Genomic DNA, 17086 nt, shown 5'->3' with positions numbered 1-17086 from the left:
AAATAAGTTATTTCTAATGTAATCTAAACGAAATTATATTTGTCATGGCCTAAAATGAGTCATGATTGGCGCTCAGAAAATTAATTTCCTAACAAGCCTAATAGATTCGAATATAAGATAAATAAAAAATTTACAAATATTTTTAATAAATTTATAGTTTATAGAATAAATAATTACATATTTTTGACAAAAAATAAAATAAATAAATAAATGTGAATAAATCTTGTCTGCGACATATGGAGCATATAATATCTAGGAATTCAATAAAGAATAAGTACTCATCGCAGATCGTTACTCTTGAATAGAAAGTCTCACATAGTCAAGTATTTGTTCCTGAAAATTAGAAAAAACGGGGTGAGTTTTGCAACTCAATTACTAGACAATATATCTATAATTGACATGAGATCATATAAATATTATTATCAAAGTAATTTTAATTAGAAAATAGTAGTTGATAATAATAAGTGAATCAATAAAGGAGTTCTTATACAGAAATCAAATCAAAAGTCCATAATTGGACGGCTCCACCTCTATGGGTAACCATTTCCTCTTGTGTGTCCTAACAAAATAACAGATCTAACGTGTGGCCTACACGTTAGGCTAGCAACACCCCTGTTAGCTGGAGCCCGAGTTAGATACATCTAAGTTAACATCATAACCACCATTAACTACGGTTTTCTCATACGAGCCTCCCAAACCAATTCAAAACATATAATTTTAAATACAATAAATCTTTAATCTTTCAAATATATAAGGTATTGAATCAAATCAAATCAGATAATATTTTCTCATCAGAAATCTTTTCCAATCATACTTTTTCAATCATAAGAAAATTCAAACATATTTCACAATTTCAAAATAAGTGAATACCAACAAATACTTCAATGCTTCAAAGTATATATTCGAGTAAAATCAATGTTCTAAAATAATATAAAATTTCTAACGTATGAGCTTCATAAAAATAAGTATTCAACTATAATAAATCAGTTATTCCAATCAAATCAAAGTTCTTCAACAATAGTTTTATAAATATAACAATAATGCTAGGGAACCAAGATCATATCAGTCAAAAACCAGCCAAATGTCTTTGGGCTGGAACCCGAAAGCCCAAATCAATTCAGCATCATCCCAAAATTGACCCAGGGTAAACTTGAATCACCCTCCCCAAAAACCCTACCTTTGCTTTCACCGTTTTACCACACAGAAGTTTGAAAATCATCTACACCCGCGCCACGCCTCCGAAACATCGCACAACCCTCTTCCCTCTCTTCTTCTAATGCTGCGACGCCGCTCCTAGCCTCTCCGCCCATTGCGCCTCCGCACACGGTACCAGAGCGACGCGACTCTAATTACCTAGCATTTATCCTAATTTTTCAAAATTCTCCGTTTCACCCCACTGCCTCTTACGACTAGAGCTTATCACCTCCCACCTTAATCCCGTCGGCGAGCATCCCCAACGGCGGCGTATCCCCCACCCGGCGCATCTCCCAATGGCGGTGCATCACTCTCCCGACCTCGTACCCGGCGTCTTCAACAACCACTGTCTGCACTGTGTAGTCCGCCGAGCTCCACGTCAGCACCATCGTACACGAGTCTGACCCTATTCGAACTTGCTATCGCGGGTTCGTCTTCACTGTTGGCTCGGTCGAAGCTCCGCGTCGTGCACCATTCAACGCCTCCGCGTGAAGGCCAGCAGGACTCGTCTCTTCCACTTCCGTCACTTGCTGCTGCTCTACAACCTCCTCAGGTGGCTGTAACGGGTAAATGGATGGGTATGGTTTCGTTTGACAGTAAATGTTACTATTCTGTGCTAGGATTCAGGAACTGCAATGGTAATCAATTTGATTTAATTTTGCTAATTTGCTATATGCTGCTGAATTGCTGTAATTAGAAATCGAATGTTGTTGAAATTATGATTGGATGTTGCAATTGTTAGAGATTGGATGTTGCTTTTATCTGGGTTGGATATTGTAATTGTAATTGTTAGAGATTAGATGTTTCTGATCTGTTCTAGGGTTTAGATACTAGGAATGGTGTTCATATGAGATGTTCTTTGATTTTGCTAAATTACTGGACGTTTTTGTTAAATAATTTTAGATATTTGAGTGTATGATTTGAAATTAATTTTTCATGTTACTGATTCTGTGTGTCATGCTGGATTTCTGTTGTATACAGTAGCTGATGTTCTTCCTTGTGGTTTGGGAGTTTCGAAAAAAAAAAGTTAGTTATAACTTGGTTTGAATGTGGCCATTTAACATTGTAGCATCAAAAAGTAATTTTTTGGACAGATTTGTTAGAATTTTAATTTGATCTATTGGTAACTATGAGATGATTATCTAGTTGGACAACTGTATGGTTCTTTTATCTGAGATTGGGTTTTTTTTTATTATAGATTGGATGGTTCTTTTGTTAAACAAATGAATGTTTCTTTTTATACTAAATTGATTATTCTTTGAAATGAATCATCATTTAAGGTGGAAATTAACTTTGAAGTAATTCAACGCATGTTGTACTTATTGATTCAACTGTTGTGACTTATGAGCATTTTTATAGTTAATATATAATAGACATAGATGGCTATTATTTGTTGCATACACCTTGACCGTAATTACTTTGTTTTGCTTTCACTTTCCAGGGGAATCCTGAAGAGCCGAGCGCAATGTCCAAAAATCTACGTCAGATATTTTTTTTGTTAAACAAATGAATGTTTCTTTTTATACTAAATGGATGATTCTTTGAAATGAATCATCATTTAAGATGGAAATTAACTTCAAAGTAATTGAACACATGTTGTACTTATTGATTCAATTGTTGTGACTTATGAGCATTTTTATAGTTAATATATAATAGACATAGATGGATATTTATTTGTTGCATACACCTTGACGTAAATAAATTAATAAATACTATGTATATGGATATGCATGCCAAATTCTCATTATTCTGACATGTTGCATGTCCAACCATGTCTCTGTTATCTAGTTCCAAATAGAGTGTTTTTTCTTTAATTCACAAGGTGAGAAGTTCTTGAAAGTATGGAATTTTTCTTATGTTTTCTTCTGATTGTATTTTTCATTGAGTGTAAGAGGAAAGATGAAGAATAAAGAAAACCCTTTTATTTAGATACTAAAAGCCAAGTATAGCATGAAGAAATCATTTCTTTTTTCTTCTGATTTCAGTTAATATTTTGGTTTTTATTTTCTTGATTTGGATGATAATTTCAAAACTAAGAAGGACTTTCCGGCTAAGAAATTTAAGATGTTCAAACAAGAAATGCAAAATTATAATGTTATTTGGGTAGAAGTTGCAAAACTAAGAAGGACTTTCTTAGTAAATGTTACTTCTGTCAAGCATTAAGATGTTCTTTTTTCATACTAAATAGATCTTATTTTAATAGAAGCCATGTGAATGAAAAATAAAAAAAGCTTATCCCACATAAATAACTATAAAATTATTATCATGCTAAGATGTAATGAAATGAATCATAATATTCATTCAACTTATCCATACAATTTACAATGTTGTAGATACAGGAATTCATCATGACCAAAAGTAATACAAGAAGAATCATCCATTTAGTATAAAAAAATATCTATTTATTTAACAAAAGAAACATGTGACGTCATGTGATGTAAATTTTTGCATAAACATTCAAGTTGCCTACAAGAAGAAAGATATTAAATAGGACCAAAATAAAATACATCCAATTCTTAAAATATTATAAAAATTCACAACTATAACTCAAGAAAAAATCTCAAAATATATCAAAAGTGTCCCAAAAGGTAACATTATCACATTTGTTTAACTGGGCTGTGTTTGGGAATGAGTTGAAGTGGTATTGGACAGAACCACAACAGGGGAATATCAACTACAAAGATGCTGATGAAATGTTAGACTTATGCCTTAAGAATAAGATAGAAACCCACGGCCACTGCATCTTCTGGGAAGTAGAAGGCACAGTTCAGCAGTGGATCAAATCACTGAACAAAGACGATTTGATGAAAGCGGTCCAAAATCGGTTAAGCAGCCTCTTAAATCGGTACAAGGGCAAGTTCAGGCACTATGATGTTAACAATGAAATGCTGCATGGTTTATTTTATCAAGACAGGCTTGGTAAAGACATAAGAGCAAACATGTTCAAGACAGCACACCAATTAGCAAACATGTTCAAGATCAATACCAGAGAAATACATTCAATAGATTCTTGATTTGCAACACCAAAGTGCACCAATTGGTGGAATTGGAATTCAAGGACACATAGATAGTCCTGTGGGACCTATTGTTTGTTCTGCACTTGATAAATTACGGACTCTTGGTTTACCAATATGGTTCACTGAGCTTGATATTTCTTCAAGAAATGAGTATGTTAGAGCTAATGATTTGGAAGTTATGATGAGAGAAGCCATGGCACACCCTTCAGTAGATGGCATAATTCTTTGGGGATTCTAGAAATTGTTTATGAGCAGGGAGAATTCCCACTTGGTGAATGCAGAAGGTGATGTTAATGAAGAAATAAAAAGGTTACTTTGTCTTAAACAAGAGTGGTTGTCTCATAGCCATGGTTGCGTTGATGATCAAGGACTATTCAGCTTCAGAGGCTTCAGAGGAACATACAATCTGCGAATCGTGAGGGGGAGGGCTGCGGCGGTGGTGGCAGTGGTACGAATCACGACGAGAACGGTGGTGCGGTAGTGACAAATCGCGACGAGGAGGCTGTAGTGGTTGGCGGCGCTGCGAATCTGCGACAAAAACGGGTCTGCGGTGGTGACGGCTGCGAATCGCGAGGGAGGCGCTGCGGTGTTTGACGGCGGTGTAAATCACGAGGGAAGATGGCACTCCCGAGGGACGACGATGGCAAGAGTAGTTCCAGTGGGGCGGGATACCATCGCAGAGCGTTATCGCGATGTGGGAGAGAAGAATACAGGATTATGGAGGTTGTTTTACAAAACCTAATTTTTCAAACAAATCATTAATGTCAATTATTTAAATTATAATTTAATAAAATTAATTAATTATAATTAATTGAATTGTTTACTTTTTGGCTGATCATCTCTTAGTTCCATATATTTTTTCTAAATATAATTAAAACTCAGAATGGCATAAACCGAAAGGTTAATGGTTATCAATGTAAATTATATTCACAACTTAGTCCCAAGGGACTGAAGATACCGAACCCAGAGTGCCAAATTTAAGATGAGGATGATTGAAGTATAATGGAACGAATGAGCGCGGAATTTGAACCGGAGCAGTGACAAGGTGGAGTTGGCGATAGTTCGGGATACTGACAGAAACGGTTCAACTCTAGCGGCACCAACAGCTCTAACAGTAAGGACGATGGCTTAGTTCAGGTTCACCTTAACAGTGACAGTGAGCCCCAACGGCGACGACAGCGATGGTAACAGTGGTAGCAGCGGATGGTTTCTGCTTCTTTGTGTTTCTCTCTCCACGAACTCCTCTCTCTTCGAAGCCCTAAATCTACAACCACGACGACAACAGCAATAGCTCGCGACGATGACGACGGAGACAACTTCACTCGACTCCACGAGCGATGGTACATGGCGACGGCGAGGACGAAGCCTTCCTCCTTCTTCTCCATCGCACGCTTTCTTCTCCTCCCTCCTCTCTTATTCCTTTCTTCTTTTTTTTCTTCCCGTTTTTTCTCTTTCTCTTTTTCTTCTTTTTCTTTTCTTCGCGTGGGTGAGAACGAGTGAGTGTGGGGCTGAGTTAGTGAAGGGTGATATGAGTAAGGAATGTTGGCATGTGGTTAGAATTAGAAAAAAAAAAAAAATATTTAGTATCTTTTTCTTTTCCGCTGGATCTTCCTCTCTCTCTCCTCCGTTCTGTTTTTCAACGGTGACGGCGGCTCCCAATTCTGTCGGCGCTGTCTCTCTCCTCCCTCCTCTCTTTTTTTCTCTGAGCATGGGTGAGAATGAAAATGCGTGTGTGTGGGGCTGAGAGATAGTGAGGGGGTGAGGTGAGTGAAAATGTTAGTATATGACTAAGGTTAGAGAAAGAAAAAAAATATTTAAGAGTAGACTTCACCATCTTACTTATTTATTTATTTACTTATTTTTTTTGGTTATTACAACATTTAAATTTGAAATAAAAATTATAAAATGGACTAGCTAAGGGTGTGGTATATATGTCATTAGAAAGAGGAAACATTTTATCATCATAGAAATTTGTGGAGAGTTGCCAACTAATTTTCAATTTTTCATATTCATCTAATTTTTTCTAAACTTTAATCTGCTTCTTTCAATCTAACACATGTTGTTCCACCAGTTGCATATCCAAAAATATGTTCAGATTTGTTAAAATCTGTTAGACATACCGCCGCACACGCGTCCGCATGCTCAACACCTTTCCAAACTGCACACTGTGAAAAAAACCTTCCGCAGCCGCGAAAATTCTTGTATTCACGCAAATACTTTAATATTTGCTCTTAAATACCAACAAAAATGATAGTTCATGCAAGCCATGGGTGTATAAAATAAAATGATAGTAAACTAATACAATAGCATAATTATTATACAGCTATTTTCTGTCTCTCATATACGTAATTTTTTTTTTATTAGAGTTGACAAAATAACCTCATTTTTGTATATAGATCTTCTTAATTGTTTTTCCTATTGTTATGAATATAGTTGCAACATTAATACTTGTTTCATAATAACAACAAAATTCATAAGACAATAAAATAAAAAATAAAATAAAAAAATTACCATCTGGTTTGTTCTTTTGCTTTTACTTTTTCCAACATGATACTTTAAGTTTTTTTATTGTTTGTATTTTACAAACATTGTTTCTACAATTTTTAGAATAATTATTAAACCTTGAAATTAAATATGGATAAAATTTTTATAAATATAAAAAAAATAAAAGATAGATAATACAACTAGAATTTAAAACAAGATATAAAAGTATAACAAGGAGTACTCATCAACTTTGTTAAAAATAAAAATATCTTGTAATTTAGAGTACAAAGTGAGTACATATAAGAATTTAGTATTATGAATTAAACATATAAAATTACTTATGATGCTATACGTGCAGATAATTTTACAATATCTAATGTCATTATTAACCAAAATTCAATAATTAAAAATCTACAAATTTCTCAATAGAATTATGTGAAGGTTTGATAGGAAACTCTATATTTTCTAGAACGATGTTTCTAAAAGTTGAAAATACACCTAACTTACTTGAGGAATTCTACATATCAAAGATAGCGAAGTACAAAGGTTAGGCCGAATTCTATGGGAATGATTATGAACATGGGCCATTCACATTCTTAAAGATCTTGAAATTAGAGGACATGTCTTCATGGGAAGAGTGGTCAAATAGCAACCTTGATAAATAAGGTGCAACATTGTCTCCTTCACTTGAAGAGTTTCATATAATCAGATATCCTAAATTGATAGGAAGGTTGTCTGATATGTTTTCTTCCCTTAAAAAAATTAGATATTTCTCACACGTCGAATACCAAGATATCCAAAGTTGAGAGAATTAGAGTAAACTAAATGTAATGCATTGGATCATAATCTCTCACATGAATTATCAAAAATATTTTCAATTATTATTAACTTTAGCATATAAAATTAAAACTATAACATAAAACATCTTATATAAGTTGAAAAAGGGAAAACGGTTAAAAGAGACATTATAGATTTATAGTGAAGAAAGAAATACAAACGCAAACATTTCAATTAATTAATGGAAAAGAGTAACAAATAATAAAAAATGACAAAGAACAAAGTATTGTGTAATATAAATATTTTTTTGTATTTTTTTATGTACTCTTTGTGTACTCTCTATTTATGATTGAACTAACACCTCATTCTAATTGTGCAGGTAATGGAAGACCCTTGATTTTTTTTTTCTTATACTTATATATGTCAACTTGAGTGTTGGATATTGTTTTTAGGCTCATTTTTTTTGATATTGAAAACCTGTGTGTGATATAAATTATTTTATAATTAATTTTAAAATAAAAACATATTTATTATTTTTAATTATTTAAAAAATTATTAACAAAATATTTATAATATTAATATTCGCACATGTACTGGTCTAAATATAGTTGTATTAAAAATTAAAGAAAAGACTGAATGCAAGAAAGTATATAGTACTTGTTAGTTTTTGACTTTTTATTGGTTCAGACATTGCTTCTTGTAGGGTTTTCCATTTTGTTACTGTTGCATTACATTTCTTCCTCTACTACAGTACTGCCAAGAGACTAAAATCTAGAATCAGAAGCTTATTATGGAAACAACAACGAGTTGGATTTTATCCGTTGTTTTTAAACTGTTATTTTTTTTTTTGAATTAAGGAGCACTTAACACAATAAAGTAGAGCAAAGAAATCCATAAACGCAAGTAAATCTCAAAATATAAACATTATTAACAACCGCAAAAGTGATATCAACTCCTCGTCATCTTCAGTATTGCCATCAACAACCAAAGGGAGCATCACCAAGTCACTCATCAGAGAGCGTAAAGGTCCTGTTGATGATTTCCACCACTCCTGAACTATGATTATTGAAAACATGATCATTCCTTTCTAGCCAAATTGCTCAAATTACAGCAAAGAACCCAACCAACTACATCTTTCTCTCTATTTTTCTCTGTGTAGCATACGTCCAATTCTCAAAGTGTTGCTTCAGTGTACCTGGCATGGTCCATGACCTTCCAAGGACAAAAAGCCATGCGCTCTACATCTGCCAAGTGAGCTTGCATCCAATAAACAAATGAAAAACAGACTCAAGTTCGACCCTTTGCGGGACGAAGCCCCTCCAAACAGCACTAGTAAAGCTATAACTAGTTATTTTCTCGCTTCCTGCATCACCTTTACAAAGGAGTTAGTAAAAAAAGTACCAATTCTATCAAATTTCCAAACGACTCTATTCTCTCTCTCAGTCGTTAGCTTCACTGACTAAAAAATAGAGATTATTCCAAACTGATGTAAAATTAGTCCCGTTGTTGGTTGGCAGAAACCTTGATGCAGTGGTACTCATCACTTGTTGGATTTAGCTTAGCTTTGTTTACCGATGAGATACTTAGCAAAAATTATCTTACGAAAATAAAAGAAAAAACTCAACTACTAACGATGCAATTTTTAAATTACAAGTCATTGTGGTATTTGATGCAAAATTTTGCTACCAAAAGATAAAACTTGATGAACATTGTTGTTGCGATAAGATCGAGATTGCAATTGATATGAAAGTGTCTTGTATACCTGATTTAACTAATTTAAAGACATAATCACTTGTATCTACCAAAAAAATAAATAATAATAATAATAATAAAAAACTAAATTAACGGGACACATAAACAAATCCAATGTGTATCTAATATAATAGCAATTGGTTCTAACAAAATTAGATTACTCTTTAAAATAAGTTTTACTTGCAATATCTAGTTAGAATGTTGGAGTTATCATTTTTTTAAAGGAAAAAAAATCACTTAGGTAAAATTGTTAACAATTACTTTTGCTCTACTTTTGACCCTGTGTATATTCATCTTTTTATTGTAAGTGATAATAAAAAAAATAATAATCAGAGTAAAAAAAAAAGATAAAAAAAGCTTTAGATTCTTCTATGGGCATGACACATTGAACTGATGCACACCCTCACCGGAAAATTGTTTCTTCTTCTGAATTTCAACCGAATACTAAATAGAAAATGGCATAAAAATGTAATTAAATAAATTCAACAATTCTTAACTAACATGAACTTAATATAATTGCCAGTGAAGCAATGAAGTACATGAATGAATGTTGTTTTAAACACATGCATCAAAATCTTGGGTCTTCACCTGATATTTATCCATTGATCCATGTAATTGTAATCTCTTTAGTCTTCAATGACTCTGTAGGGAACGAGAGACACCAAGCTTCTGTATTCCCCTCCATCCCTTTCACACTTGTCTTTTAACAATGAGCATCCTCTAATGGTAAGATGAGAAAGGGAGTGGACTAGTCTATCTAAAGGCAGAAATGCAAGCTTATCACAAGCTTCAATCTCCAGAGTTCTAAGAGATGCTAGGAACTGAATTCCAGTGTTCTCTAGAGAAGTAAGACTTGGAATTCCACTTATATAAAGAGAAGTTAGTGATGTCATTGCATGTAGACCCCAAGCAGTGTCAGGTGAGAGCTCAGTACAGCTGCGAATAGAAAGTGACTCGAGTTTTGGAGCAGGCAACCCTCCTTCTGGAAACAAAACCAGTTTGGAGCAGTCTTTCAGTTCCAACTTCCGAAGATATGGGAGGCAATTTGGAGGAGATGAAATCTTCTTGAGGTTGCTACAGCCTTGTACCTGAAGTTCTTCAAGGTTGGTGAAGAGAGACATTGGAAAGGATATGAGAGAACTACAGCAAAATCTTAAGTGTAATCGTTTAAGAGCAGGATACTGGTGAGACTCGTGTGTTGAACTTGGAGAAACAAATAGTTCTAAATTCCTGCACTCATAGATCTCAAGTGATCTTAGACTACTTGGTAGGAGGCCCTCCCTAAAGACAGTGGTTAGAGATGAGCAATTTCTTATGATTATGGTTTCAAGACATTCATTTTCCTCCATCATTCTCTCCGATAATGATTCCAATGCATCGCAACCAGTTAGCTCGAGTATTGTTAATTTCGGCACCCACGGCATTGAGCTTGTAAGAGCTTGGCATGCTGTGATCACTAATTTTCGTAGCGAAGGAAGTCGACGAGGCAACTTTCCAATCAGTTTAGGACATCTGCTTATCTCAAGTTCTTCAAGTGAAGGGAATCTTGATTCTTGTTCAGCTCCGCCAGTCGACCACTCTTCCCAGTTGGGCATGTCCTCAAACTTCATGATCTTCAAGGATTTGAATGACTCAGTTATGCTTCCATAGAATTCTAGGCCCAACTTATGTAGTCCTCTCATCTTTGATACATAGAGTTTCTCAAGAGAAGGAAGTTGTCCAAGTGATGGTAGGGACAGACAACTTTCACAATCCACAAGCTGTAAGACTACCATACTAGAGAATCTAATGCACCTGCCATTCCAAGATTGGCATGTAGTGATCACTAATTTAACCAGGGAAGGAAGTTGATCAGGTAACTTTCCAGTAAATTTTGGACATCTAGTTATGTGTAGCTCTTCGAGTGAAGGGAATCTCGCAGCTTGTCCGGGTTTGCTGGATGACCACTCTTCCCAGTTAGGCATGTCTTCAAACTTTAATATCTTCAAGGTTTTGAATGGCTCAGTTACATAGCCATAAAACTCTGGACCTATCCTCTGCAGACCTCTCATTTTTGCTATAGAGAGTTTCTCAAGGGAGGGTAATTGTCCAAGTGATGGCAGTGACAAGCATGTTTTACAATCCACAAGCTGCAGAACCACCATCCTAGAAAATGCAGAGCTCCCCAACCAATTTGGCAACATGCTACCTCCAAAATTTTGAATTTTTAGCCTCTTCACATTTTGATGTGGCACCAACATATTGAGTACTGCAGTTTCACTGTTCACATTATGAGCTGTAGTTGTCCATTTGAATTCTAACTCATGAAGGTATTTCTTGCTCCTCAACCTTGCATTGGAAGCTTCTATTGCATCAGCCACATTCTGCAGGTTCCCTATCGAAAGCGCTCCACGAAGCTCTAAAAGGCTCCCAAGCTCACTAATTTTGGACCCCCTTCCATTGCTTACAATGAAATCAGTCAACACTTGAAGGGAATTCAGTCTACCAAACTCTGCCGGCATCTCCATAACTTTGCTTCCACTAATATCAAGATGGCGCAGATTGATGAGTTTGAACATGTTTTCTGGTAACTTACTGAGACGGCGACATCCTGATAAAATAAGTGTTTCCAAGTTATACCAGCTACAGACATCAGGAGGCAAACACTCAATTGTGGTGTTAGCAAGATTCAGGTACCTTAGATGTAATGAGTTCCCAATTGAAACAGGAAACTTGGTAATTTCATAATAGGACAGAGAGAGCACACGCAGGGGATTTTGTTTTTCCAAGAGATCTTGAACCATTCTAGTAAATGCATATTTGCTTCCAGATTTTGAGGATCTAAATGGGAGGAAGGTTCTCAGTTGTTGGCATTCTGTGAAGGAATCCAAGTTGTCAAGAGCTTCATATTTGTCCTGCGAAAAGGATAAATGGCGAGCCCAGTTCTTAATCTTTCTTGTATTGTTATCTCCTAGCATGTAACAAAAATCGCCTGCAACAAACTGAGCTAAGTCGCTGATAAGATCATGCATCATAAAGTGTGATTTGTCAAGAGTTGACTCATGAAAAAATGACCTAAAATGCAACTCTTGAAAGCACTCAACTCCTATATCTTCCATTCTCTTCTCTGTGTCTGGTTGTGGCAGAATACCTTCAGCCATCCATAGATAGATCAAGTCCCACTTTTTGATTTCATGGCCTTTAGGAAACACGGAACAATAAGCAAAGCATCGCTTTAACAGCGGAGGCAAATGGCAATAGCTTAATATCAAAGCAGGAAGAATGCTGCTCCTACCACTTGGTAACTCCCATATGTGACTCTGGGATACACTTTCCCATTCTTCAACATCCTCTTTGGAACGTACAAGACTTCCTAGTACTTTTGCAGCCAGAGGGAGACCATTGCATTTTCTCACAATTTCCTTGCCAATTCTTGTTAGGATAGGATACTCATCCGGGTTCCCATGTTTGAAGGAACAACCTGAGAATAACTTCCAAGTATCCTCATGAGAAAGAGGGGAGAGGGAATGAGTTAAGAAGGCTTGAATTGCCATTGCAACACTTTGACTATGCGTGGTGACAATAATTCTACTTTCCCAGCTTTTCCCAGATTGAAATGGCCTTCGGAGCATGTCCCACTCGAGAGAGTTTATGCTCGAAAAGCCATCCAAAACAAGCAGAAACCTGTGTCTTGCCAATATATCCTGAAGCTTGACTTGCAGCACATTCAAGTCTATGATGTTGGAATATTTGGGAGCACAGGACTCGAAAATCTTCTTGGTTATTTCATACACACCAGATGCCTCTGAAATAGAGGCCCATGATCTTAAATGAAAATGGTTCCTCACCCTTATGTCATTGTACAGAATCTGAGCAAGAGTAGTCTTACCTACTCCTGCCATTCCCACAATTGCCACTACAGGAACCCCTTCTATTCCACCATGCAACAACTCCCCTGAAAGCAGAGAATCAATAATCTTCTCCTTCTCATCATTTCTGCCATACACTCTTTGTTCATCCACCAACGAAGTTGTGGGTAAAGCTAATGAAAGTGGTTTGTTTTTATTAACACCAACACCACCTTCCTTAAGACCAAGAAGATCTTTATGCTCTATTATAGACTTCAACCTCTCAACAATCCTCTCAACTTTTGACTTAACTCTTTCAGCAAAAGGATTGAGAGAAGAGGCATAGTCTCTAACCTGATCCAAGGTGGTACGAGATCCAGGTTCCATAATTTCTTGCAAGGATTTAGTGGCAATCTCGTCCAAGAGATCATCAGCATCAAAGACAGCATTTTTGAGCCTATCAACCCATTCCTTCACCAATTGATCAGTAAGCTGTTTCTCCTCGGCATCGTCGAGGACCGCAGTGACAGATAGCAACAGCATCTTGAGCTTCTCAAGAAGTGACTGATTAAGATGGTTGACACGGAAGAAGTCTATGAGCTCACGACGTGCTATCCTGTCGAACAGCACTTGCAGAACGGCAGAGACTAATGAACCAGTCCAATCAACCATGGTGGCTAGGGTGGAACACCTTGCTTTTTGCACAATCTAGAAGAAGGAAGGGACAATGGAAAAGGATGAAACTTGAGTGTGTAATGTGTTACTAGCGTAGTTGACTTGTTTGACTTTATAATGTGTGTTTTCTTCTTTGTTCTTTGTTTTTGTTTTTTAAGGAAAGAATATATTCATTCATGACCCTGCCTCAGCTTAGACCGTGGAAAACGACAGAGTTGCATTAAATTATGCAAGACAATCATGAATAATATTGATTACAATAATNNTAACTACTATGGTATTTGTTATAGAACATTAATTATATTTAATTATTTAGAGATATTCTTCACATCCAAGCAATTTTAGTATCCAAGTTCATCCAAGTGATTTTAGGTCATGTGCTTTTCTCGCTTTCTTATTCAATTTTTTTTATCTTTTATTAGAGGTCTCGTCTGCTTCTCTCCATACGAGTGAGTCACACACTTACACCACTGGACGTCATTGTCCCCTACTTGAGGGAGGTTGGCTTCGACGATACGGTGCTACTCAGGAACTTTGCGTTTGACAACTCCGTGATCACGGCATCCGTGGAGCGTTGGTGTTCTAAGACCCACACTTTTCACCTGTCATAGAGTGAGTGCACCATCACCCTACAGAACGTTGCGTACCACCTCAGGTTACACGCGCATGAAGAGCCAGTGGATGGATGCTTCTATGATTTTCACACATGGTATGGGACTAAGACCTGGGAGTTGGTGGAGCGGCTACTTGGTGTCAAGCCTCCTGTAGTTCAACAGCAGGGTGCGTAGAGGAAGGAGTCTTTCTCCCTCAATCTGACATGACTTCGGGAGCGACTCCGACAGATGCCCGATACCAATGATCCAGATACTCTCCGATAATACACGAGATGTTACATACTGTTGATGATTAAGGGTTACCTGATGACTGACAAGTCAAACAATCAGGTCCATCTCCGGTTATTTCTATTGCTTAATGACTTTTAGAGGTGTTGTTCTATGTCCTGGGATTTTGCAGTGCTTGCATGGACGTACTACTCCCTATGCTTTGCAGCACATCGAGCCACCACAGACATGCACTCCGCTGCTAGCCTCTTGGATATACTAGAGATTTTTCTAGTGGTGTCCACCTAAGCGACAGGTTTATATGTAGCCCATGGCTGCGAGGTAACTGTTACTTATGATTTTCTTTTTCTTTGTTTGTGTAATTCAATATGATGTTTGGTAAATTGAATCGTTGTTATTCTTGCAAATGTGCACAAGTTGATAGGTATAGCACAGCAAAGTAGGCCGGAGTTGGGTGCGGGACAGGCAGAAGATACCAAACTGATGGCTCAACTGGTGTCTCTAGTACAAACTCCTCCTCATCATCATCTTCAGAAGAACCACTATCTTTACTATCCGCAACATATTCCTTGTTAGAGTCTTCACCGTCAATGTCCATTTCTTCCACTGGACTAGCAACGTGTAGCGGTGGTGGTGCGAGAGGTAGGTCATCTTGTACAAAATCCAAGTGGCCAGATCCACTGCCACCAACATCACCTACCTTTACAGAAAGCTCCATCCCTTATTCCGGCATGATTCTCCCATGGATGTCAAACATAAGACGCACATGCTCGTCGTTACAGAGCCAAAATAGACAAAACTGAAAAACTTCATTTTCTATCGGTGCTAGCAACCTATATGTCACCCTTCCAATCTCTTTTCTCTCGCTACCACCAACGCTACTTAATATCAGACTCTTCAGCTCCGACAAAGAATTTACTTACCGGGTACGCAACAGAATGAAATTCTTACACTCAAATATCATCCCAGTATTATTGTTTTTCATCTGGCAATTGCGATACACACTTACAACCACATATCCACTATCACTAGACATTTTGACTTATTTTTCGGAAGAAAAATAGAAGAGAAGAAGAAATAAAATGCTTGTGAAAAATACAAAAGGTTACACATCCTTTTATAGCTGTTGAAAATTTGTCGGAATGTATCTCATTTACACTATAAACGTCATAAATATTCACGTATCTTGTTCACAGTGTAAATTAAATAAGATTGCACGTATCTCATTTACATTATAAACAAACGGAGAGTGCTAGGTAAACAATGATCATCTTGAACAACATGAACAACCACCAATCAAATAAAAATATACTACATCCTAATTTAATGCTACTAATTAAATTTAAGATAAATTTACTTTTAACCTTATTAATTCACATTGTTCACACATTGTTCAAAAATATTGTTGGTTACCTATATTTTTCTTAAACAAAATATATAAATCTTTCGTTTCTTGCTTTATCTCATTTCGTGCAATCTTATCTCATTTATACTGTTATAAACGAGATAAGACATATGATAGATTTTCATAAAAATATTATAAATTATATATTTTGAAAAATAAAATATTTTTTTATTTAAAAAAATTCCCAAAATTGATACTCAATCGCTTTATAGCAAAATTCCACAATATCGTCTAAGCATGCCTCATTAAAGGTCTAAAGAGCTTTTTAGCCAAAGTCCAAAAAGAGGTGCAAGTTTACTGTGTTGATAATCGGAACATGGTTTTGCATTTTATTTTACTTTGTGAGCGGTGTGTGAGTTTCTTTTTGGATGTTCAGATCAGACTAGCAAATTAATAAAGCAAGTTATTTTTCCCGCAAAATATTAGTAGAATTTATTAGTTTTAATTCGTAATTAATTATTGATATTTAAAAATATAAATTAATAATTAAAATATTAAATAAAAATAATAAATTCTGGTAGTTTTTTAAAAAAAAATTATTTTATCAAGGTTTTCTACCATTATACCAAGTGTGTTTTGGAAAAAGACAAGTGCATGTGTTACACTCAATGAAATCTAAATTTAAACAAATCTAAAGTTAAAGTTGGACTTGTTACTTGATACTTTGATAGTCTTCCTTTTTCTTTTTCTTTTTCTTTTTTTTTTCTCTCTTTTAGGTCTCCAACCAAAAGCACCATTTGTTGTTACTTTAAAGTTAAAGATAAGAGCATTTTTTTTTTAAAAAGTAATATACCGTATCAATCTCAAACAAAAATTAATAAAAAAATTTAATAAAATTCAATATTTAATATTTTATTTTATTAAATATATCAATTTTTACATTAAATTTTGATAAAAAAAATAAATTAATTAATCTCTTATTATTTTTTTATTTCTCACAGCATATTTTAATCCGACAGACTAAAGAATAATTTACTGCGAATCCAATATGAAATTCAAAACCTTAACATTTGCTTAAGCAGATTAATAAATTAAGCACTAAATTAACTCAATAAATTAGTTATTTCTATTATAACAATGAAAATATAATAGCCTCTAAAAATTTAAAAAATT

General features: G+C 35.5%; 1 protein-coding gene across 1 annotated transcript; it reads right to left on the bottom strand.

Moving 5' to 3' along the window:
* On the bottom strand, nucleotides 9851-13723 carry LOC107632528 (putative disease resistance RPP13-like protein 1). The gene has a single exon (XM_016336201.1). It carries the CDS (start codon nucleotides 13721-13723, stop codon nucleotides 9851-9853), a length of 3873 nt encoding a protein of 1290 aa, XP_016191687.1.

Source organism: Arachis ipaensis, chromosome B03, assembly GCF_000816755.2.
Source record: "Arachis ipaensis cultivar K30076 chromosome B03, Araip1.1, whole genome shotgun sequence".
NCBI classification, from domain to species: Eukaryota; Viridiplantae; Streptophyta; class Magnoliopsida; order Fabales; family Fabaceae; genus Arachis; species Arachis ipaensis.
This window is presented reverse-complemented; position numbering and strand designations above follow the sequence as displayed.